This window comes from Sturnus vulgaris, chromosome 27 (assembly GCF_052056855.1).
Source record: "Sturnus vulgaris isolate bStuVul1 chromosome 27, bStuVul1.hap1, whole genome shotgun sequence".
In the NCBI taxonomy this organism is placed as follows: domain Eukaryota; kingdom Metazoa; phylum Chordata; class Aves; order Passeriformes; family Sturnidae; genus Sturnus; species Sturnus vulgaris.
Genome location: NC_142269.1, coordinates 2,835,592 through 2,861,126, shown reverse-complemented (window position 1 = coordinate 2,861,126; position 25,535 = coordinate 2,835,592). Strand labels below are relative to the sequence as shown.

General features: G+C 44.5%; 1 protein-coding gene across 2 annotated transcripts; it reads right to left on the bottom strand.

Annotated features, from left to right (window-relative positions):
- Positions 1-509: 509 nt before the first annotated feature.
- Positions 510-24,093, bottom strand: CDC27 (cell division cycle 27). Of its 2 annotated transcripts, none has more exons than XM_014889445.2 (19): positions 23,837-24,093; positions 18,622-18,697; positions 16,296-16,443; positions 15,174-15,299; positions 14,134-14,231; positions 13,508-13,662; positions 13,173-13,387; positions 12,614-12,728; positions 10,584-10,699; positions 10,393-10,492; positions 9,961-10,168; positions 8,873-9,045; positions 7,512-7,664; positions 6,070-6,278; positions 5,182-5,299; positions 4,845-4,973; positions 4,058-4,132; positions 2,958-3,138; positions 510-1,825 (listed from the first exon to the last, which is right to left on the bottom strand). In XM_014889445.2, the coding sequence occupies exons 1-19, from the start codon at positions 23,861-23,863 to the stop codon at positions 1,743-1,745; spliced, it is 2,505 nt and encodes an 834-aa protein (XP_014744931.1). In that variant the 5' UTR covers positions 23,864-24,093; the 3' UTR covers positions 510-1,742. The 2 variants fall into 2 exon arrangements, with proteins under 2 accessions (XP_014744931.1, XP_014744932.1); XM_014889446.2 differs by having other exon boundaries at positions 8,873-9,042.
- Positions 24,094-25,535: the final 1,442 nt, after the last annotated feature.

Below are 25,535 nucleotides of genomic sequence, written 5' to 3'. Positions count from 1 at the left end.
GGAATCACCCCAAAACACCCCCAGGAAAGGGGGGGGGAATCACCCCAAAACACCCCCAGGAAAAGGGGGATGGTGCTCGGTGCTCAGTCCAGCCCACATGTGCCACCATCACCCACCAGTCAATCCACCCCATCAGTTCCAGACCCAGCTGATCAAAGTGCAGGGCAGAGGCACAAAGCTCATTTAACCTCTTTTAATTGCTCAGATTTTAGAGGGCTTTTTCACCCTACAAAGGGAATTGAAGCTCATTTTTCACTGCCCATCCTCCTACTTCAAAAAACTCCCCAAACCATAGAATTCTGTTTTTGCTCAGAACTTGGGGATGATTTTTCAAAAGATAAAGGTGCCCATGTGGCTCTTGGCCAGAGAGAAGCTGGGACAGAAGAGGTGCGAAGTGGACAAGGACAGAATTCAAAAAGAAACTGAAGTATAAAGGAAACTAAAAACCAATAGATTAAAAAAAAAAAGAAAGAAAAACATTAAGACTGATCACAACAAATACATTGCTATGAAATTCATATCATTCCCAATTTATTAGGCATAAATTGCTCTTTAAAACTGCTTGTATCATACACTTTCTTTATCATCACTGCACAAAGGGCACCAATTGCTGCTGCAGAATGCTACAGAGAGCAGTTTGGACTCACTAATGTGGCACAGCTTTCTCCTCTCAGAAACAGACCCTGGAGGAAAGGAGAGTGTTCCTAGAATGGGAAACTGAAAGAACAGCTTAAAAAAATAAGGAAAGAGACAGATAGTTGCACATTTTTGCATTCTGCTTGGACCATACTTCACAAAATAGTTTTCAAAGTGATACCAGACCTGAGGAGATCTGAGACAATTATTTGATGTGTTTGACCAAGGTTCTGATTGTATTAAGGCTTCCAATCTTCCCACTCTCACAGGACTAAGGGTTTGATGTTTCACATTACACTTGTATCTACATTTCTCTCTTGATTTTTCCCTTTATTAATTTTTATTCTTCAAAGGGGAAGAACGAGTCGAGGGGTGCATGAAAAAAATGAAGCAAGGTGGTGCTGATGGAAATACAAAGTAAACACTGACCTTTCCAAAACCAGGTGAATAAATTAACTCATGGTTAGAACACGAAAGCATTTGATGAAAGCTCTGATCCTGCAATGTGATTCTCCTGCAGCTGCACCCTGGGCAGGGCCAGGGGTGCTCCACGTGGCCTGACACACGCCCAGTCCTGGCTGCTCACTGGAGACACTGCAGCTGTAAGGTCATTGACACTCCCTGGCATTTAAGTTACACTACAATATGCAAAAGTCTTGAACAGCCTGTTTGTCAACACTGTCCTTGGAGAACTTGGAAATGAGGTTCAGCACTCTGCTTACCAAGAAAGACCCAAACTAAGACACATTTCTGGAAAAAGAACAAGACACCTCGTCATTAGTACTATCCCCACACCTACTGGCTTCCATACAGCAAACCACAAGTCTCTTCCATGATATTTTTTTCCAGCAAGGGGGAGTCCAAAACCAGCATTTTCTCCTCAGTCACTGCCTTAAGTGTGTAAGAGCCAAGTAGTGAGACTCAGCAGCAGCTGGGTATTGCACTGCCATGAACTCTGCCGAGTTCAGGCCTGAGGTGCACTCGTGGTGTCAGTGGAGAACAACAACAGTGCTGGCTCAGAGATGTAGAACCCAGGATGCCAAGGAAGGGGACAACACGACAGTACCAGTCACACACACTCAAGCTCAGACACTGGCTCTTGGAGGTTAAAATTCATCACTTTCCACGGCGTGGAGCTGCGTGTCATCAGCGTCCGTCATGCTGCTCTCCTGGGACTCGTCTGTGCCCACTGCAGGGGAGAGAGACCTGGGGGTCAGGGGGGCATCCAAAAAACAAATTCCACTTCCCCCCAAATTCCCTTAAATTACTTTAATTTGTGCCATTTGCCCTGAGAGGCTCCTTCAGCTGAGGCTGTGGAACTCTTCCACACAGCCAGGGGAGCTGAACTGTCACACAGCCCAACTATTATTTTGTTTATGTTTATTGGACAGATCAAGCTGTTGGTTTTTTTTCCTTTTTTATTTTTTTCTTGTTTGGTTGCCCTTTGGGTTTTTTTTCTGTACTGCTCAGCAGTTCCAGTCTCTGTCTCCATCTCCTGGTCAGAACAGGCTCAGCCCAGGGAGCTGGGGCACAAAATTACCCCAATTACAACAGCAGGGAGAGAAAGACTCTAGATACTTCCAGAAGTGCAGTGCAGGGTAAAGTTCTCGTATTAAAAGGCACACAGGACCAATAGAAAACAAGATGATATACAGTTGTCACCTATCCCTACTTTTCAGTTGAGAATCTGGAATTGCAGGACACAGCATTTGTCTATTAATAGGGAATCCAAATCCTGCTATATATTTCCTTCTTTGCTTATTATCATTTATTTTCTATCTCCATTTCAGCCTGCAGGTCAATATTTATGACTGTCCATGCTTTATGGAATTTAAGTTCATAATCAAAAGCTGAGAGAAGAAAAACCTGGGCTGCTCCTTTCCATGAATTACTCCCTACAGTGTTTTATTTTCTCTTGATCCAAATCAAACTGCTTCCATGACCTTCATCAAAAGCCACCTTTTATGTTCAGCACACCAAGTATTTTGATCCAACATCCAGTTTAACTTCTGAAAAAGCATCTACAGACAACTTCAGTTGCCATTCATTTACTCTGAAATTATTTGATGCTTTATGATGGAATACCTGCAGCCCTGGGAATGTCTTGCTCTCCTGGGATACTCTTAAAGCCACCCACGATTTGTATAAATTTAGAGTTACCACCATCTCTGTCCTACTACATCTAAAGGAATTTCACAACCCTTCATGCTCTGCTTTCTGTAGGGAAAATGAATGAATGCTGAGTGAGGAGCCTGCAGAGTTCTCACTGGGCTGGGCAGAATGACACCTCCACCAGAGGCACACACGGGGCTGGCACACACCTGACTCGTAGGGGTAACATTCACTGATCTGCTCCTCACGGGTGATGGGCTCCTCGTCGTCGGGCAGGTAACGTTTGTCAATGGCCTCCTTGATCTGGTTGTTGGCTCCTTTGGGATCCAGGTCCATTGCCCAGGAGAAATTCATTAGGGCCAGATGTGTCTGACCCAGCTTTTTATAAACCTAAAAATAAATTTAAAAAAAGCAGAAAAGGCTACATTTACATGAAGCTGCTACTGGAAGGTTTAGGCCATGAAAGTTCCAAGCCAGAGTTCAGTGATGTTCTATGGAAAGCAACAGAGGGTGGATATGAAAAATTTATTATGTGAGTCCCAAGGGAAATAATTATATGTAGAAAGAGCAAGTGTTTCTATTTAAAAATAGAAAAAAATTAAACTAGCAGCTAAGAGATTCTTTATCACCAAGGGCAGATGAGGAAGTTATTTATCTATCTGTGTGGAGCATTTAAACAGTGAAAACACTTCAGCTTGTCAAGGCATGGCCACTCTCACGTCAGTTTAGAGGTCCAGCTACGCCTGGACAAATACCAGTGAACTCATTTCAGCACAAACCCTTTTACCTCTCTCCAGTTTAAACAAAATAAAGAAATGTTGCTGGTAGAGAGCTCTCCAGCACTGCCTTAGAGGGAAGTTTGTGTTAGTGCTTCCAAGGGACCAGACACCCCCCAGCAGAAAGCTCAGAAGTTATTTAAGGCTTATCAGCAGAGGAGCTGGTGGGAAGGAGGATTTCTGCCCCCAGATCACTTCTCTGGCATTTCACACTAGAAAGGTTGGAATGTAGCTGCTTCTTATTCAGTATTTCTGACACAATGCATGACAATGTGATTCAATATTTTAATAGCTACATGTGCAAATAACCAGCTCTGCTGGCTGAGGGATGGATTATCTCTAGCTCTCTTTAACTCTCCTTTGCATTTAAAAGCTGGCACATAATATAGCTGTGAGCACTAAACCTTATTTAAAGCTTTGGGAATTTTTAGAGTACTGCTCCAAGTGGAAGCATCTTAGTGACAGGCATCAAATTTTCTCACTAAGCAGTAAAGAAACCAAAGAACATCTGATCACAGTGAAGTTTTACCTACCTTTCCTATTAAAAAGTAAACAAGAGACTCTTTGGGAACAATCTGCTTCAGTTCTTCAAGTTCTTGTAAAGCCGACTGAAAGGTTGGAAAGAGTGTTTACATTAGGCATTTGAAACCAAACACTTTTAGTGCAACTTCTACTTCACTTTTAAACTAGTTCTTGATGCTGGAGCTCTTTACTCTGCTGTGACAGTCACCTGGCATCATTAGGAAATTCAACTGAAAAGTATTTAATCTGCAGTTAGAAATAAAAAAAAGTTTGAAGTAAAGTTTTCCCTTCCAGTGTGCACACACATTTCTGAGGCAAGTTTCAGAACAGACTTGGCTTGTCTTCTGGAGCCAAAAAAACACTGGCCACAGGAAAAGTCACTGGATAAACACTGTGGGAAGATCTTATTACTCTAAACAGGGATCAGCCCAAAACTGCTGCACTTCTGATTTTTCACTCCACAACACAACCTTGGGAACAGCTGGTTCTTATTGCTGTAATTGGATATGGGGCACTTGGCTGAGGTTTTTTAGTAATTTACTATAAACCCATGATAGTGGGTCAGACTAAATAATAATTTAAATAGCAACACCTGTTGGTCCCAGATTTTATTACAATCAAAACATTGAACACATCACCCTGGTGAGGGTGGCACTTGCCAAAGCAAATGCTTCCCATGGCCCAGCTCTTCCTGCAAGCCCTGGTGCTCCCCAGGGTGACCTGTGAATATTCAGCTCCCAAGGCATCCCCACTCCCAGCTCCAGGAATGTCAAGGCTGCCCTGAGCACCGAGACTGACCTTGTACTTCTCATTTGCAAATAACACCGAGGCTCTATGGAATTTGCATAGTGGGTTCTTGGGGTCGATGTTGATTGCTTTGTTCAGAGTGTCCAAAGCCTTCTCAGATTTTTTCAGTGCATGTTGGACCTGATACACAAAGAGAGAACAATTCCAAAAGGGGAAAAATATCAGGGCAAGGACAAACCCTCCTGACCGTGTTTACTTACAGTCTGCTCCTTTAGAAAAGTATTTGCCCAATTCTAGACCAAGTCTGAACAAGCCTCCCACAGGAAGAAGAACCCTCCTCACCACCCCAAGCCCTTCTCCCCAGCCCAGTTAAGTGCCATGTACTTACTACTCCAATGTGACACAGCAGGACTGAGCTCTGAGGGTTGATGTCAAGTGCTTTCTGGAAATGCATTTCTGCCAGACTGAATTTCTCCTGTTTGTAATAAATCATTCCCAACCCGTACCTGCAGCAGAGAAACAATTCTGGTTAGGAGCACTGGATTTTAACCAAGCTCATTTCTGTCAGTGAACATGACATGGCAGGAATGGTTTGTAGCCTTGCCAACCCCATCTAGGCTGGGAAGGGATTTCTTGGGGGAAAAGCTGTCTAAAGTTTTCCTCTTTTCTTTATCCATTGGGTAACTGAAGAACTGATGTGTGAGACACAGGAAGACTGGCTAAGTAACTGCTAAATAAAAAGCACAAGAAACTTATTAACACCAAGTGCTCACACTCACAGATCTAACCTTGACTGCTTTACATATTAAAAAGCTGTAAGAAACAAAGTGTGTCCTAAGGCATGAAGATGCTGAGATCTCATCTCTCCAACTGCAACTGAGAAAACAATGCACAAAGAATGCTGCCCAGCACAACAAGAGAGCTGGGGTAATACAGCCTAAACAATCTGTGAAAACCAACAAAAACTCCCATGTTTTGCCTTCCTTGTGGAAGTAGCCTCCCCATGTTCTGCAGGAATGGCTTTGCTCCGTGTCAGGAGGGAAGAGTGGCAGGTGGAGGGTGGCTGTCCCATCCCTGGCCAGGCTGCACGGGGCTTGGAGCAACCTGGGGTGGTGGAGGGTGGAAAGGGAAGGCACTGGATGGGCTGCAAGGTCCCTTCCAGCCCAAAGCAGACTGTGACAGTGAAATCACAGCAGGGGCAGCACCCAGGAGATGTTCCTGCACAGGAATTCTGCAGCACATGCAGCAGCAGGGCCAGAGCTGGGGATAAACTCACCAGGCGTTGTAGTGGCGGGGGTTGACTCTGATGGCGTTTCTGAAACAGGCCAGGGCTTTGTCCAGCTCCTCTGTCAGCACAAACTCGTGGCCCAGCAGGGTGTAGGCATAGGCATAGTTTGGATCCACCTGGATGGCCCTCTGGAAGAACTTGATGGCAATGTCGTGCTCCCTTTGCAGGCTGAAGCAGTTCCCTGCAGCACACCAGGCCTGCAACAGCAGGGCAGGAGCAGAAGCCTAAGTTTGAGCTGAACACATTTATCTACACTGCTTGAAATCATTATTAATAACTTACTCCTAGGTTAAAAAGTAAAAACAGGAATAAATCAACAATTAGTTCAGGCTCAGTCCTGTGAGGCAAGCAGGGCTGAACACACCTTCTAAAATAAATAAGCAAGCTGAAACACAGAAATGGAGAATCCATGGACACCCAACAAGTCTGTGCCAATTAGATCCCTCGATGACTAATGACTAAAGCTTTTGAAGCTGTTGAAAAGTCCAGAAATAAAACATCTTTGATATTTAAGAATAACGAAGAGGAAGAGGGTACTTTATTTCTTCAGCTCCCTCCAACTGACAAATCTGGAAATCTGCAGAGGAAGAATTTTAGCAACAACCTCCTCTTTCCCTGCTGCTCAGCACCCATCAAGACTGTAAATACCCCAGCCCAGGGTCCCTCACTGCCCCAGATTTTTAGCATCACTGCTGAAGCACAGAACTATTTTCCAGTCCTTGGATTAGAACCATTTCCCTCTATCCTGACTAATCTTACCACAACCCCCAACTGCTTCACTGGGTTTGATTTTTCCACTCTTACACAAACTATCAGGACAGCATGAATTGGATTTCCTCCTCCACCAAAGAGATTACCAACATCCTCTACAGTTTGCTCAGTTCTTAAGAGCACATTTATCAACTCACATCTTTTATTTTTACCGTGGCACTCATTGAAAGATTTCTGGGTTTTGGCACATTGTGACTACATTACCACACACCCTGCAGTTTAATGAATTTTGGTATAAAAATGTGCAATATCATGTCTACAAACAAATTCTGGAAGAAATATTTTAAGTGCTGGTGAATTAACTACAGCAATTAAAAGGTAGAGGAAAAAGCAATTCCTTATCTCTGCACACTGGCAGCAGCAGGAGTGACTGACTCATGATCTTCCTGGTTGCATGGTGCCAAGGCAAATTGAAATAACCATTAACAGATAAAAGGTTTCAACCTGCTCCACAGAAGCTGATATTCAAATTTTAAGGAGCCATTTCAGGCAGGAGCAGTTGAACAGACAAGCCTGGCACGTTCCTCTCCAGCTCTGCCATGTTCAGGTGGATTCCCCCTGCAGAGTAAACTGCACGAGAGCCCAAAGCTCTGCTCTCAATCACTGATTTCACCACGTACAGGTCACCTCTTCTCATTCAAGCCCACGGCATTTTGTACCTCTGGTGAGTTTTTATCCATGTCTGTCAAATCCTTAGAGAGAACTGAAAGGGCAACATCTTTCTGCAGATGCCAGAGTGTGGTTGAATAGATTTCCATGCCTTCTACTCTGTAGTTTTCAATCCTCCTCACTTCTGAAAATATTCTCTCAGCCTGAGAACAGAAATGAGACTTAAAATAAAATTCCACCCACCAAGACAGAGCACAGAGGCCAAGGTCCAAGGCCTCATGTCCAGCCTGAGCATCCTCTTTGCTTTTTAAGTGTTCCACACTGAGCTGCAAGTCTTGCAACTTTCCTTTCAAGGGAAGGAAGTGACTGTATCCCAGGATATTTTTGCCAGCAGGAATGCAGCCAGCTCTCCCTCCTGCTGACTCAGCTGCATTCCTGTTTCTATCCATGCTCAAGTGAGGCAAAAAAAAACCATCCACAAAATCAGAGAGAGAGCAACAGAATTTATGGGCCAGTTATGACTGTTAACCATCCCCATAGAGAGTGACAGGATAAGGGGTGAGCACAGGGCTGGATGGGATCTTGGGCTGGAATTGTTCCCTGGCAGGGTGGGCAGGGCTGGCACAGGGTGCCCAGAGCAGCTGTGGCTGCCCCTGGATCCCTGGCAGTGCCCAAGGCCAGGCTGGACAGATCTTGGAGCAGCCTGGGACAGTGGAAGGTGTCCCTGCCATGGCAGGGTGGGAATGGATGAGCTTTGAGGCCTCTTTCAACCCAAATCACTCTGGAATTCTGTGATTAAAATCTGTACCCTCATCTTTCTAAATACTCTGTGACAGCACCCAGCATGTTCCCTCTCTAAACAGCCCAAAACCTCCCTCTCCTTTGTCTCCTGCACACATTGTGCCAAGGAATGTTTTAAAAACCAGCAAGTGGGCACATCAGCTGTCAGGACAGCAGTGCCAAGGAGAAGGGGAATCCCACAGTTCACCTAACTGCTCACTTCTGATTCTGGAGCAGTCTGGTGTCACCTCAGCTGTGCCAATGCTTCATTTGTGAGGCTGCAAGGGAAACTGGGTCACTGATGTGGTCAGAATTAACTGGAGAGTTTTTGGGCTTAGAGCTCAAACTGCCGTGTGATCTATTCTAAAACAGTGCAGTACAAACAATTCTGTCAGCACAGCAGGAGGCAGAGACAGGACACACAAGGAGGAGACCCCAACACTTGGATACAGGAAGAAATAACACAAAACTCTAAATGAAGCAGATTCAAGATCTAAATCCACTCCAGGTTTAACTTTTGTATTTATCCATTTACCACAGCTGCAAACTCCCCACAGATCTGCCAGGAGATCTGCAGGTTTTGTGTAAAAGTGCCAAAGCAGAGTGGGAAGAGCCCAGCCCCAGCTCCTACCTGCATGTACTCTGCCAGCTCAAAGTAAGCTCTCCCAATTTGGCACAGCACCCAGCCTGTGTTGTAGTGGTGGGATGGCAAATGGCTCAAAATATTGATGGCTTCTTTACAGTTGTAGGAGCACAAGGCCAAATAACCTTTCCCCATGTCCCGGAGAAGGCTCATCAAACCTTCTAGGAGAAAAACACAAGAAATAAAAATGGGGGAAAAAAAAGAAAAAAAGACAGCTGAGACTTATTTACTTGGAAGTGCTAATCCCAAAAGCTCTCCCCTGAATTTGCCTGTGAAAACCTTTCAGGAGTTTCCAAACAAGGTTTATACACCCTCAACATTATACACTTAATTAACGTGAGCATGATATTCTGAATATCAGCCTCTGTAAGGGAAGCCAGAAAATATTGAGTCCTTAAACTCTGGGGCTCAGGGTGAGTGGAGTTCTGCATTTCCAGAGCTATTCAAACATTTCTCTAGGTCTGAGCAGTTTCCACAAGCCTGGTAGCCATGGATACATCCTCCTGCTGCCTGGAAACATTCCTGAGCCAAAAGAGGGGAATTCAGCACTTTGCTTAGGATTTTCTGACAATCTGAATAAAGACTTGTTTTTAAACAAATGGGAAATACCAAGGGAGAACAGACCACATAAATCCCATGTTGAGGGGAGATGACTGGGTTATGAGCAACTCCTCTGAATCAGTTTCCAAGAATAATAAACCTGTCATAAATTATATACTTGAAAATTTTGAAGTTATACTTTATAACAACACTTCTAATCATAATAACATTACTTATTCTATTATCGTAATTAATACATTGCATAATCATTTATAATACTTGATATACCAATACTTTGAAAATACTTTAATCATTAATAAGGACCAGAGCTTGTAAGATGTATCTGCTGACAATCACCACTCTCACTATTTCTTCACATGTTTCTAAGTTAACAAGATGTTGGATTACATCAGTTTTTATCACTATGCAAAGGTGAGAGGCTAAATGAAATGGGAAAGAAGCAAATACTGAAGCAACATTAAAACCCAGACATATCAGATTTTACTCTACTACAGTCCAACAGTGCTCAAACAGACCTGCTGCTGCCTTCTGTAGAGTGAAAGCTTGGATTTGTGGTGCAACAGTAGAAATTTTCCCTTCTGAAATGATGGAAGAGTCCAGTTTGGTAATTTCCAAACTGTCATTTAAGTTTGGTTGAGTTATTCCTCCCTTATTTGTTTTACTTTTTGTTTTTCTGTTTGGAATCTTAGGTGGAAACTTCATTTTTAATTTTTTGCTATTTTCCTGTGAATAAGAAAAGTGAGAGTTACATATAAAAGAGTCTTTTAAATTCAGAAATCCAAAGTTGAGAGTGAGCTGTGTAAAGTTAGGTGTAACAACCATGCCCCGCTCAGTGCAGAATCGGTTCTGAAGCTGCTAAAACAGCCATGAATGTGTGAAAAGGAAGGGTGGAAAGGGAGGCTGGCACAGGGCACGGGTAAGGCAGGCAGGGGCTGCAGCTCTGGTACCTTGGTTGTAGAACTGTCACTGGTGAAGAGGCGAGAGCTTCGCCGAGGCAGCGCGTTGGGTGGAGCAGCAATGGTCGGGCTCAATACCTGAGGTGTTGTACTGAAAACAGAAATTGGACAGTGAGCTCCACTTGGAACAGGAACAGCTTCTAGCTTTCAACAGAAACGCTCCAGGACTGTGATTGTGTTACCTTGTCTGGGGACCAGAGCTCTGTGTCTGTGCAACAAGAACTGGAGTGACTTCCCGGCTGTTCCCGCTCTGGGAGAAGACAGATTTCGTCCCAGCCTGGCTGATCCTGCTGACACTCTGCACGACACAGTTTCCACAGGTTTGTTATGGCACCTCCATCCCTGCTGAGCCAAACCCAACCCTCTCCACCCACCAAACACTGCACTAGCAGAAACACCATTATTTTAATAAAGGAGAGGGTTCCCCCATCCCCAGGGGAAACCATCAAGTGTTTCTCCTTCCACCTTGTAACACCAAGTCTGCAAAGCTTATGCACATTATTTCAAGATATAGAATCTCCATCTAGTGGCAAGAAACTGCATGTTAAAGTGCTCGTGCAAGAACAAAAGGGAATTAAAAGACATCATATTTAAGGGGTTTTTCCTTCAGAAAGTTGTTAAAAAAAAACAAAGAAAGGAAAGAAAATTATTTTTTAATTATCCTGTCGCAATCCCATTCAGAAGCCATTCACAAACGGCACAGCACCTCAGCCTGTTTTCAGAACAGATCCTCCTCTTCCTATTTTAAAAAAAAAACCTCTAAAAAAATTATCTTTCTGTTCACTCCAGGTACACCAACATCCAAACAGCCATCACTGAATTGAAAGAGACACCAGAAAGGGACAAGTGGATCAACACCAGCACAAGCAATGCCAGTGTGTGCATTATCCAACCTCTAAAACTCTGTCCTTCCCTTCCTTTCCCAGAGGATGCTTTAGGTGGCCAGCAAGGAAACTTGCCCACTCAGACAGGAAGCTTTGGATTCATCCTAATGCTTCACTCACTTATGTAAGTGTTTCCTAGGAAACTGCTCTGCTCAGCCACAGCTCCACCAAACCTTGTCTGACACAGAACGGGGAGAGCAAAGTGAACTGCAACAGTCACTATCTGCACTGGACAACACATGAACCAGAATTAAAGTTGTTTATTAAAATGTTATTAAATATTTGTGTTTTGCTAGTAGCAGAACTCCATCTGGGCAGGGCCTAAGTGTGGAGTAATGAGATTTACACCTCGGTGCTATTGTGTCACACTCAGCAAAGCAACAAAACAGCAGCAAATCCCACTTGATTCCCCAAAGCCTTTCAGCTCTCAGAAGAGCTGCACCTTACTAACTTGATTTCCATTTTCAGACTTGTGGAAATTTCCCTCCCTACATGTGCACAGTGCACCCCAAGCCACTGCTTTCAAATGCTCCTGGGCAAGTACAGGATGGGAATTGGCTCAGCCAAACAAAGCACATTCCTAACTGACCCAAATTTCCCTTTCAGAATGGCACAGCAAGGTGGGCATCAAGATTTGTCCAGAGCAAATGCAGCAACTCAAGTTCTACTTTTTGAGAGATTCAACACTATTTCAAAATACTGCCCCCTATAAAACACCAACACCTTTCATGCAACTTGTAGATTTACTAAAAATACAAGGAAAAATCCTCAGGTTTTTGTTTTTAGAAAGGAACAAATAGTTCTTCAACTGTCACCAACATTCCACCCCTCATTTATCACTATGGCAACTACGGCAGTTTCTTCCCGAGTCAAACAGACAATTTTTAGTTTCCTCTACCCAAGACTTTGCTGAGTGAACCAGCACCATTCTCTCAGTCCTTCACAGACCAGCAGCAGGATTTTTATTACTCTGGTCTGTAAACTACAATTCAAGAACTACTTGCAAGAGATCAGTGGCTTCAGCTCTCTTAAGGCTTCAGAAAATACTTCTAATAAATAAAAATTCCAAGTCTTCACACTCCACCCTGCAAACTGAAAAGTCTGAATCTGCTGTTGTTTGGAAGCTTCAGTGTTTGCACAACCCTCCGTGATGGGAGGTGGACAGAACACAGAGATCTTCCCTAGGTCAGTCCAGCAACCACAGCCTGGGCATCTGGGGGGAAAACTTAGCTCACATGTTTTTGTTCTCTGTGTTACGGATTCTTCTTTAAAGTGCACTGCAATGTCAAGCTCTGAGAAGAGCAGCTGAGCTCCAGAATACAAGGTACCTTCTTTGAAGGTGCTCCAGTGGATGGCACATCGATTACAGAGGAGGAGTTGGTGTAGTTCTGCAAATAGGAGCCATCCCCAGGGCTTGGGGTTTCTAGTGGCAAAATTCCAAAGCTGAGAACAAATCAGAGAGGAACAGTCAGTGTGTGAATGTTAGACCTGGAGAGCTGCTCTGATACAGGGGTTAAAACACAGACCCAGATCACAAAATATCCTGAGCTTGAAGGGACCCACAGCATCATCAGGGGTTGTGTTGAAAAGCTCTTTACAGTACCCTTCACAGTAAAGTTTATTCCACAGCAGTAGCATATTCCTTCAGAGATTTTTCAAGTGACAACATGGCAATAAGCAAGATCTTGAATCAACAACTCCTCTCCAAATAACCAAGTGTTTGTTTAAAAACCAGAAGAGATCAACACTAGGAGCAAGAGCAGTCCCTCAAGTTGTTTGGGTTTTCCCCAGCTCTGTTTCCAAGCTCTACCAGCACTGTGTGTGTGTCTGGCTGTGCAGCAGCAGCAGCTCAGCCCTGGCCACAGCTTGGCCAGCCCAGGGACTTACCTTGGAGTGAGTGGGCTCAAAGCTGCAGGTCCCCCCAGTAAACTCCGGCCAGTTTTTGGTTTATTTTGAGCCTGTTTGGACAATATGGCAGTTCCTGACCCCAGGGGGACAGAATCTGAGGAAATCACAGCTGAGTCAATGTAAGACATGGAAGAGTCCGAATTCAGGGAGGAATACTTGGAATTGGAGGATTCTAGGTTGATTCTGTTCAATTCCTGAAGAATAAAAGGCAGCTCTTAGTACTCAGGGTATAGTTTAATTAACATTTTTCAGTTAAGCTGAAAAGACAAACTGATTGTAGCAGATGATTTTACAATGATTTGAGCAGAACTCACAATGGTGTCCTGGGGTGTCTCCATGAGGACACTGTCAGGCTGTCTGTGGGATATGTTGTGATTAGACACCACTGTTGTGCAAGTGTTGGGCAGACAGCTGCTGAAGTTCTGTAAGGATGTTAATTTAAATGTTTGGTCAGGGTCTGGCTTTTCACCTGTAAGAGTGGAAGGAGATTTAATAGTTATTCCTGAGTCTATACTCGGAATAGTCAATCTGAATCAAGTACAGGGGACAAAGGATTTTAGAAGAGTTTTGAAATATTTCAGAGGACATCTGGGCTGGAAGTGACCTTAAAGAACAAATTCCATCCCTCTGCAATTCACTAGAGCAGGTCACTCTGAGCCCTCTGCTCCTTCCATTATTCTGCTACAAAACTCGGGACAATCAATATTTTTTATAATTTTCACTTACTGTTTTTTCAGGCTATACTCAGAAACAGTTTAAGTGTCTACTGAATGTAGGCTGGAAAACACATTTGGATTGTTAGATCCAAAAATGCAGAAATAAGGAAGATGGAAGAAAACCAGACAGAAGTTTTAAACAATGGCAAAGTATTTTAAATCAATTGTTGCTCACAAAAATCTCTCCAAAGAATTCCATGAGTAAAACAGTTGTGCAGACTCACCTATTTCACATAGTGATTCAAAAGGGGACCAGAGGAAAGGATTTAAACTAAGGCTCTTTTGGTAACATTCTGATCCTTTGGCAAGCCGGTCTGTCTTGCTGCAAAAAGAATGAAACAGTTCACAGGGAAACTTCAGAACAGCACTTTTGTTCAACAGAGTTTTCCAGAACAGGAGTTGAAAAACAAAAACATGTTGAGAGGCATAGAAACATTCCTCATTTTTCAAGCCTGAGAAATACTGAGTTCTTTTGAAGTTGATATATTTAGATTTAGTTGTCAAAAAAAGTTACATAAGCACTAGAATTGCTTGAGAACTTTTGTTTTTAGGAAGATGCAATTCTTTGCAACAGCTTGTTTCTTTTTTTGCCAACAATAATCTGATTGCCAGCCTTCCAGTCATCTTAAGTATCTATGGATAATATTTTTGCAAAGAAATTAGGGGTTAACTGAACACGTAATTATTTGGCTAGAAATAAAAAGAAATAATTTTGAAAATAATTAAGAATAGATCATAGTAGAGAAGAATCCAAGACCCCAACTACTCCTATTCAATCAATCATTCACATTTACTGAAGCCTTTCTTGCATCTTAGCAAAATCAAAACACTTAAATTTGTGAAGTTATTCTGCCTGGCATCCTGAGGACTTTGATTTGAAGGTTAGAGCTACACATGTATAAACAGATAGTAAAAATCTGAATGGTAACACTGAGAAACAAGCTGCGAGTTTTTCTTAGGGAAGAATACAGAGCAAATCCAAAGGTATGTAAAAAAAAAAAAAAATCAGACTCTTGGATTGCATTCTTATCCACCTGGGAAAGAGGAATTTGTGTGTTCAGTCTTTGGGTGAAAACAAAACCATTCTTGCATTCCCAAATCAGACTGATTCCACAACTATCCACCTGAATTTATTGTGCTCCAAAATGGTGTAACCCAGGGAGAGCTGTCTCCTGCAATGACTAAGGAAGTGTTTGACTAAACCTGGGCTTGGTCAAGTAAAAACCTTCCAACTTTATTGGGCAAAGTGAAAAAGCAACGTTACCAGTAGACATGTCCCAGTAAGGAGAGAGTAAAGCATGCAGAGTCACCAAACTCCATAACAATGTCATCATGGCTTTTCTGTTTATTCAACACTCCACCAGACAAGATCTGCTCTCCTTCTGCAAGCCTTTTTAAAAAACAAGAGGTTTAAAGGGGTTACAAGGCTCACAGTACTGGCAGTCCAGTGTTTTCACCCTGCTGCAAACAAAAACAGAAATCCACTGTCAGTGTTCACAGGTTTTAAAGCACAAACCAGTTGCTGCAAATGAACATTAAGTAACTGATGGATCCCTCTACAACAGGGAGGTTCAGGACTCTGCAGTCAAAAAGCTCTACTGGGAGGGAAGAAAAACAAAACAAACCCAAAAGCAGAGGCACAAAATACTGCATGACTTTTCCAAAAGTGATCAATCCTAGCATGAAGGACAAGAAGATCTTCAAGACACTTGATCTTTGAAGGTGATTTATCTAAGCTATTAATTATTTAATTTGGCTTTGTTTCCCAAAGAAATACAATCTGTAAGGCCCCCATGCCCCTAGTTAAGAGCCAATACCGAGATAGGGCAGAGATTTTGGATTTTAATGCCTTTCTTTCTTGCAAGAAGGGCTCAAAGGACAACAAAGGCTCAATTTGCACCTCCTCCACCTGCAGGAGCAGCACCACTCACACGGAATGGGCCATGGCTGTCAGGCTTCAAAAATTACTTTATACAACTGCAGGGGTGGGAGGCATTTTTCAGACATCTGAGCCCAAACAAACAAATCACCTTTTCTTGCCACCACTTGGAATTCTACTTGTAGGTGTATGCTTCTATCAGCACACATCATCCCCACAAGAAAATAATGCAGAGCTGTATAAATGAGCTCATTAGAGGTCTCTTTTCTCTCTGCACAGCTTGGCAATTCCTGTCTGAGTTACTCAACAACTTTCAGAGGTTTTTGCAACATGGGTTAATGCTCATTAGGTCCATGTCTGAAAGCAAAATAAATCGAACTTATAATCTGTTGTGCTGAAGGACCAATGAATTTCTAGTTTAAACAAGATGACATTTTCCAAAGAGAAATCCAAGCAACAAAATAAATCCATTTGTAACCCTGGACAGAACATGAAGGATTTACTTACTTGCTGAGGTCCACACAACATTTTGCAAGCAGGTATTTACACTGTGGGGTGGTACAGCTGTGTCCCTTGAGGAGCCTGTAAGCTTTGTAGGCCTTTCCTGAGCGGTAGTAACACGTTGCCAGTAAAAACAGTGCTTCTTCTGAGTGTACTGCAAACAAAACCACCAGTTAGATGTTCATCATTTCAGTACAAACCATTGGGGACAGGCAGTAAAAACCAGCTAGGGACAAGATGGAAGAAAATGGATACTGGTATTAGAAATTCATTCCTGAATGAAGTTTTCTTTATCTGTTGGTGATTACCAAACTTCCTCTGCCATTTCCTTGGTTAGTCAGATCAACTCTTAACATCTACAGCTGCAAGGGAACTTTGATCCTTCTGGCCACCCAACCTGAATAAGTGATGAGCCAGCTTGTAGTGAGAACAGCAGCAACCAAGCAAAGCAGCCATGTATGAACATGAGCAACTTCAAACTCCAAACGATTAATAAACCCACATTACCTTTAGACTTTTCAGAAGACATTATCCTGCAGATGGAATTCAGCATTAAATAAACAATTCTGATGTTTGTTCACTCACGTATAGGGAAATCTTTAGAAAAATCAATATGAGCATTGTATAAAAACCTCTTTGGGAATCTGCCCAAATCCTCTGCTTCACTTAAAACTGACTATTTTAAGTCTTTGTCATCACCTAGACAGTGACAATGGAAACAAAAGACCCAAACAGAGGACATTTTATTAGCCTTATCCTAAAAACCCTCTAAGACCTTTTTGAAAATTCAAGTTAAATCAATTTTTATCCACTACTTTAGCAGACTTTGAGAGTTCTGGGAAACGACTGAGCTACAGATGTCCCATCAAGGACAGTAATTGCAGGTAGACTTAAAAGAAGTTCTTCTCAGGGAGAAATCACTCCTGCCAACATGGAGCCACTGTATTGGAGTTCTGCAGCTTCCACTCTGCAGTGTAACCACTCATTTCAACCAGGAGCCAGATGTTTTGTTAGCAGTTAATTGCTTGCACCAAGTGTCAGCATTCATGCTGATTTCTCCCAGCACTGCTGGCCACTGAAAAAGGCTGTTTGAAGTACCCTTGCAGGGAATTATTCTGTAAAGATGTGTCACTATCAAGTCAGGTATTTTTCTCCTGGCTGCTGCAAAAAGTGGATTCTCTTTGTTCCTAAATCCTTGGCAATTACCTTCAATCTACCATTTCCCTGCACCTCACAGTGTGCTGTGTTCAGGGCAGCTCTGTCATCCCTAAAACACTATTTTCTTCATGAACACCTGGATTATCAGGTTCCTTAATATTCCACACAACATTTGTCATTTCAGCACCAGATCAAACACCCCAGATTCCATTTGAAACCCTGACAGAAGGAAAAAGAAGCCTTTATTTCTCAAAACTTAGCTTTGTGCTTCCATTGTTAAGAACTGCATTGTGAGCATGGCAGGTAAAATACTTCATTACAAAACAGAATATGAAATAGATTATACAGTTTAATTCAAACTATAAGCTCAGGTTGTTTAGCACGAGAAATGATATGATGCTTGTATTTTAGCTTAAGGATTGGGGTGTTCTGGTGTTAATGGTTAGGGAACAATACCTTTTCAAAATAGAGAGGGAAAGCTGACCACCAGTATCAAGGAGAAAGAAGTACAGAAGAACAAAAAGCTTATCTGAGGTCACAGAGAAAAGGTTAAAGAAATAAAAGGTGCCAGAAAAGTGTTTGAAGGACCCAGAGAAAGTATAGATTTGTGTTACTGCTGCCTGCTCACTATCCAAGACACCCCAGCCCTGGCAGCTTCACAGTGAAGTAACAATTAGCAGGGATTCAGCAGGGGATACCTGTTCCATATGTTCTGATTCTCACTGTCTCAATTTCACAGTGCTTTTCTCTCACCATCACAAGACTCTCTTTGAGCCAATCAACATATCTGAGCAGCATTATTAGCAAAGACAGCTTTCAATGTCAAGCCAATTTGTAGAATTTGTGTGCTGCATCTATCCTCAAGTGCCCTTGGAAGACCTGCAATGCTTGAGGGTCATTAAAAAACCCCAATATTCTCCCATTTGATACCATAAAACACTGCACTTAAACACACAAATCCGAGTTGAATTTTAAGGAGATCTTACAGCAAAATAACATTGCTGGTGGTACACGATTTGATTTTCCAACCTAATTGCAAGGCATTCCTCTGCTTTCCCCAAGCAGAAAGCTAAACTTCATCATCAGACCAGGAGGACAACAAAGCAGGAGCAGAGGCTCACAAACCCCAAATTAAAATTGAAAAAAAGAAAACCAGCTTTATAACTGTACACACCTTCTGCATACAGCCTCTCTGCGAGGAACACGGCGTCGCGGTACGCGTAGTGGTTCAGTGCTTGCCAGATAGCAGCCTGCAAGGCAAGGAAACATCTCCTTTCAGTGGGGAGCTGGGAAATGCAAAAACTCTGCACCTCTTGCTGCCAAAAGGCAAAGGTCAGCTTGCTTTCATAGAGCCATAAAAAGAAAGGGGAGCATTAACATGCCAGCCAGGTTGTATTTGTTTCAGTTATTAGTAAAGAGGCTTAAAAAGAATCCCAAACTCTGCACTGAGGTCGTGAATCAACCTTAGAGTGTTTCTCACTCATTATCAGACACAATCATCCAAACCTCTCAGAAATTACTGGGTTTATCTTGGTGCACGACTCAGTGGGAATTACTGCAAACTACCACAAACAACAACACCTTCAGTAAAGATAAAACCAAAATCCAACCCCAGCTGGTTCAGGGCAAGCCATTAAAGCAAAACCCAACAGGCCCAGAAACCTCTCAGTGCTCAAGATGGTCAAGATGAAACTTGTATTGATTAAGCATCTTAGTATAAAGGATCTTCCCTGAAGAAGCATCAGGGCTCCCTTAAGGGCCAAGGTGAACAGGCTCCACTGCTTTTTTGGGCAGCATTTTGTTGGGTCTTCAGCCACCTCTTCGTTGTCACCAACTGTGAAGAAGCACCCAAGAACAAGTACAAATAAAACAGACAAGTTGTATTCCACAGCCACAGATGAACACAAACTACTTCTGATTTTGCTCACACTTGGCCAAATCCTGCTCCCAGGTACCGTTTACTTTTTCATGAGCCCCAAGTTTGGGCTTGTGACAACTAATATTTGTGCAGACTGGTAGGATGGCACAACTCCAGTGGAACAAATATGCACACAGGTGTAAAACCTGCACACCAGCAAAGCAGGTGGCATTTACTCCCACTGCAGGGCTGGGATAAGAGGGTTTCACACAAACTGCTCAGCCAGCTTTCTTCAGATCACATTGAAAGTTGTCTGTTATCTGTAAATGAAGGCTGGGATTTGAAAAATCATTGAAGGCCTGTTCAGCCTTTCCTCCCCACCTACAGCAAGGGTGCTGTGCATGCTCAGTCTGTGCTCCGAGGTGGGCAGGGCTGGGATCAGGACAGCAGCTCCATCTGGGGCCTTTGCTCCACTTCCAAAGCCCTTTTCCATCAGCAGCAAAGAGCCACTTGGCAGTAGTTTTGCTGTTACTGATCCCAAACGAGATCTGAACTTAGGAATTCGAGGCACCGTGATCTAGAATTTCTCTAATATTCTTCAGCAACCAAAGACAAATAGAACTTGCTTCTAAAACCTATGAGACACTCCAAAACTAAAAGAAATCTTCCACAGGGAAAGCAATAGTGCCCTGCAGTGCTATTCCCAGTGGGAAAGGCAAGCGTCAATTGGATCTAAAAAAAAAAAATGCAAACATCACAGAGTTACATGTACCATATGCTACTTCTTCCAACACAAACTTGACAAACACAGGGTGTGAAAACTGTGCACGTTCTCTTCACGGGAAGCCCACACAGCCATCATGAACAGCACACTACAGGGAATATTACACACAAATCTCTGCAGAGAGGCTCTTTTCTCCTAGCAGTAGATCCCAAGAATACACTCCAGAAGTCAACAGGTGCTTTTAAGCTTGTGTGAAAGTATTTGGACATATTTAAAAGTGAATTCTTTTAGTCTGATCATTACAATACACACACTATTGTTTCTCTCTGTATTTATTGTATTTCATATTTCAGATAACTCAGAGCCTCCTGAAGTGATTCCTCCCTGCTGCCTTGAGAGGCTCCCAGGCTGAAGGTGGTTCCACACCCTGCAGCCAGAGCAGGATGAACAGGGAGACAGAAGGTCAGGGTTACAATCTTTTAAGCCATCCTGAAGCCAGAGCAGCTCAAGGTCTCCCATTTCTCTTGCTCCCAAAAGCAGCTCTTCCTTCACAAGTGACATTTAGATGAATCCAGCCAAGTTGTGGCAGGTTAAAAATCCTGTCTTTGCAGGGCTGTAACTCAGCCAGCTTACAAAACAAAAGGTGTGGGGGTGGGAGTGGGAAATCAGAGTAATCTGATTGCTCAAACAAGAGCAAGGTGCCAGGAACAATCCTGCCAAAGGCTAAGAGGGGACACGAGGGATTTGGGGCTATGTCACAGCCACTTTGTAAGAAGTTACACTACACACTGGCTCAAATATCAATCGTTGTAGAGCAGAGTCCCAGTGAAAGCAAGAAATGGGCAGGTAAAGTCCTCATTCTGTAGCAATTACCATTTTCAGCCCAAAATGTGCCTCCTGCCCTGAACTGACCCATGCTGGAGTCTGGATCCTCACACACACTCCCCTAAAAGAGCAGGAAGAAGAGAAGGCAGCAGGGAATCAGCCATATCTATGCAGCAACAATTTTCCATGAGAACAGATGTCTAAACCATGACTGTGCCTCAAAAAAAAGAGGATTTCTTGCCCACCATTTAGGACAGGAACATTAATCTCAATATAGCACAGTAATTTAGTTTGTTCTAGAAGAAGCACAATGCATGTACACAGCACTAGTGGTGCACAATTGCTAAACCACATCAGAAGAGTGTTCAGCCCTCTCAGGGCTGTGTCACAGGAAGGAAAAAAGTTGGGAGTGTTTCCACATTTTATTCAAGTGTGCTTGCAGAGAGGATGAACTTCCAGGTCCTAATCACTCTTCTAAAAAATAATTAATTTGAAATGCAAAATCAACAGGGAATTCCAAAACTACCATACACAGCCCCCAGCAAAGCATCTTCAGAAAGGAGAGCAGGAAAATAAAATCCAATTCAGACAGGTCCATCTTCTACCCAGAAAATCCTGTGCATTGTCCAAGTGTCACTTCAGATCTAAGCCAAAGAGCTCTTAGGAGATATTCTCTTCTGACAGTTACACAGCCCTGGAAATTCTTTTCCAAGCTGTTTAGCCTATATTGCCATGCCAAGCAGATTCTGCCATGATTTCAGCCTCCAGGGTGGGCAGGGAGGAGGAGAGCTCCAGGATGGGCTGTGCTGCATTCCCAGTTACAGGAACTCTGCCCACTGAAGGAGCACACGTTGGTCCTGCAGTCTGCAGCCAAGTTCAAGCACCATTCCAGTGAGTCACAGCAGATGATCACCTTGAACAGCTAAATTCCAAGCAAAGTGCTCATTCTCTTTCCAAGATGTTTTTCAGAAGTATTTGGAAGGCGTCCAGCCTGTTTCTCAGCACATGGGACACAGAGTTTTATGTTGGAGCTGAAGGGTTTTAAATCGACTGTATCAGGAAGTACAGCACAGGGCTGTAAACTCTGGCACACTTCGTTCAATTTAAAAGAATTTTGAAAGTTAGCAAAAACCTAACCAGGGGCCAGGATGCTTTCTGGGACACAATTTCATGTAATTAAAGCACAACACTTGTAAGGCTACATATAAACACAAATTCTGTTATTTATCTGTCAGGCTGTGACAAATAAGGAGCATCACAGCTGGGAAGATCTAAGGATGACAGTTTTTCCATGGAATGCTGAGCCCTGTAGACATTTGAAAGGCTGAGAGAAAACAGACAAATAGGCAGGAAAAATCTCTGCAATGACAAAAATGAGAACTAGTGTCAACTTTCCCAATCATTTCATTTCAGAAAATTATAAAAACAGAGCTAAGTACGTGGACTTCGGCTAAACTGGTAATTCAGAAATGCAATGGACTTTACCCAGCCACAAATAATTCCTAAACTTACCAGCACTCCTGTAAGCAATGAGCAGCAGTAAAACTGACAGCAGCAGAACTACAGCTAGAAGAATGATTTATCATTTAAAAGCAGAATCTGAATAGGTAAAATCAATCTAAGCAGACATATTCAACATAACAAAGCCTCATCAAAATATCCAAGCTGGGAAGAGGTTAAGAAGGGAGAACAGCATTAGAGAGGTCTTTACCTTGCTGGAACCCCACAACAAGACCCCACATTTCTATCAGGGAGCTCTCAGAAGAGCAGATATTTCCACTTGGTCTGTCTAGTTAGCACAGCACCGGAAACATTTGGTATTGTTTCCTGTCAGCTTCACTCACTCACACTGCACTGCATTCCTGCTTCCTTTTCTATTGTAATCCCATGTTTTCCTAGAATATCCAGCTGGTGCAAAACAGCCAGCCCAGCTCCAGAGCTAACACCAACGGTGCAGGATGGCCTCTGCAGGAGAGGATCCAGTGGCCAAAAGCATTTCCAGCACTGCTCTGAGCCTTGCTCCCAGAGGGGATGAGGAGTGGTGGCACCAAGAACACAAACCCCTCGACTACAAGAATGCCCTCACTGTCACCATCTTCCACAGACGGGGTCGAGTCAGCAGGATGGTTTCCCACAAGAGCCTTTCTTCCTCTTCCCCTTCCACTTTTTCATTAGAAAGAGCCAAAAGCAAGAATTCTCACTATGTTCATTACAGAACACAATCGTGTTCTGACAAGACACTGCTGCCAGGAACCTCTTGCTGTAACTAGAAAAAAAAAGCCCAAAACATCCTGTTAAAATGCTAAAAATATACTTTAGAAAATAATGGGAATATGAATAAAACGATTCATTAATGAAGATTATGAATAGTTAGAGAATGGGCATACAGGAACTGCAGGAAGGAAAAGCAGCTCAATTCTGTGAATCACGACTTTTGGATGGGAAGGCTGAGCACAAGAACAAGAAACCCATCAGAGTAACTGCAGTGGGACTGAAACACGGGAGGAAAAACGAAATTGACATTATTTTCTCTGCTAGGTCTCCCATCAAACCGAAGGAACCAACTCCTTGGGAAGAAGGAACGTCCTTCACTCGCACGGCACGGAGGGATCCGAGCACGCTGCGAGCATTTAAACACGACACGGCAGCAAACGCAGAAAGGTGAGCGAAGTATCAACAGGTCTCCCGGGGGAACCTTTCCTGGGAGCCGGAAGGGCTGAGGAGCCGGGAGAGACCCACGCCTCCCTCAGGGGCCCGGGGGGCGAAGGGGCGAGCGCGGCCGGCCCGGGGATGGGGACGGGAGGCTGGAAGGGGAAGCCCGGCGGCTCCGGAGGGAGGGCGGGCGGAGGAGCCGGAGGTCCTGCGGGCCCACGGGCCGAGGGGCCGCCGGCAGCGGCCCGGAGCCCCGACCCCGGAGCGGGCGGGGCGGCCTAACCCGGGCCGGGCCGGGCTTTGGGGCCTGAGCCGCCCGGGGGTCGGTACCTGGACGGGTTCCTGCAGCACCGTCATCCTGCTCTCCCCGGCCTCCGCCTCCTGGTCGCCGAGCCCGAGCGGGGTGACCCCGGTCCCGGCCCGGCTCAGAGCGAGTCACGGCGGGGCCCGGCCCGGCCGCGGCTCATTTGAACCCGCACCGACCGTTACCGGAGCGAGCGAGGCCGGCGGGCGCCGAGTCCGCCCGAACCGGCGGCGGAAATACCCGAACCGTCCGCCGGAAATACCCGAAGGCGCAGGCGGAAAGAGCCGAGCGTCGACGGAAAACAGCTGGGAAAGCTGCGCTCGGCAGCCGGGAGGAAGCTACTCGGCGCCGGAGATGGCCGAACTGGGGCGGAGATGGCCGATCGGGGACGGAGATGGCCGAGCTGGAACGAAGCCACCCGAGCTAGGACGGAGATGTCCGAGCATAGACGGAGATGGACGAGCGTGAGGGGGCTGGTGAACCCCCAGCAGGGCCCGTGGCTCGTCCCTCAGAGCTTTGCGCCCATGGAATGTAGAACTTGTATTTGTGCCACAGAGCGGGCTCTGGGGATCCCGGTCCGAGGGCTCCCTCCTGCCATCACCAGCGTGTCCTGAGCCAGCCCGGCCCCCGCGCTGGGCTTGGCTCGTGGTTCCCCTTTCCCAGTGTCGAGGGCAGCACTGCCCAGGTCTGTCCCTACCCCTGAGGGGTCCGTGCTGATGGTGCTCCCCGGGTAGGTTCAGCCGCGATATCACAAAATCGCAGGATGATGTGGGCTGAAAAAGAGCTCCCAGATCATGGAGCCCACCCTGTGACTGATCTCCACCTTGTCAATAGACCAGAGCACTGAGTGCCACGTCCAGTCATTCCTTGGACATCTCCAGGGATGAGGACTCCACCAGCTCCCTGGGCAGCCCCTGCCAATGTTTAACAACCATTTCTGTGAAGAAATTCCTCGTGATGTCCTCATATCCAGGAGTAAAACTGGCAGACTGGGGTGTATGTACAGGGCAGGTAATTTACCAATTACAACTTGGATGTGTTTGAAAATGCAGTATCTGGCACACAGAGCTTTAGCAAAAGAACAGAATAAAGATGCACAAGTAAACGTCCATTTATTAAAAATACTGACCTATCAATAGCACCTGCAGCTAGCAGAGGCCTTCCTTCTCCAAATCCTTCTGTGGGCTTGCTGAATCAGCCATAACAGTGCCCTGATGCACACACACCTCCACACGGACTCTGTGCTCCATGCTGCTCTGCTCAGGGCTTTGCACTTGCACTCAAAGGTCACATCCTGATGTGCTGACACACACATGGGCTGTGTCTTTGAGAATAAAAGCTGTGTGTGGAGCAGGAGGGTTCAGCCTACCTTCTTCCCCTCTTTCTCTGCACTTCTGAAAGGTGTCCTTACAAATTTGTTATTGGCAGCAAATCTGCAGGTGTTTACTTTCAGGGTGTGAGCAGGCAAAGCTTTCTTCAATCCTTCACCTGAGACAAGCAAACGGGGCCCAGAGCAGTGCTGTCCCCTGGGATGGACACTTGGTTTCCTGATCAGGTCGATCCAAGTCATTTTGCCAGACAGGCTGTGAGTAACACAGCAGTGTTGTGTCTCCTCCCCTGAAGGCCTTTGGCCTCGCTCAGTGATGGTGATGATGGTGCTGTGTGTACGTGGTCTGGGGCTCCAAGGAGCCTTTCAAGGAGCACAGTCCGTGTTCACCCTGCTCC

Excerpts from the sequence above, each read along its gene's own strand:
- CDC27 (XM_014889445.2), bottom strand. The coding sequence starts at position 23,863 with ATGACGGTGCTGCAGGAACCCGTCCAG. Across the intron at positions 12,729-13,172 it reads TTGAGCCCACTCACTCCAAG|CTTTGGAATTTTGCCACTAG; the intron begins GTAAGTCCCTGG and ends ATTTGTTCTCAG. Across the intron at positions 9,046-9,960 it reads TCTACAGAAGGCAGCAGCAG|AAGGTTTGATGAGCCTTCTC; the intron begins GTCTGTTTGAGC and ends TTTTTCTCCTAG.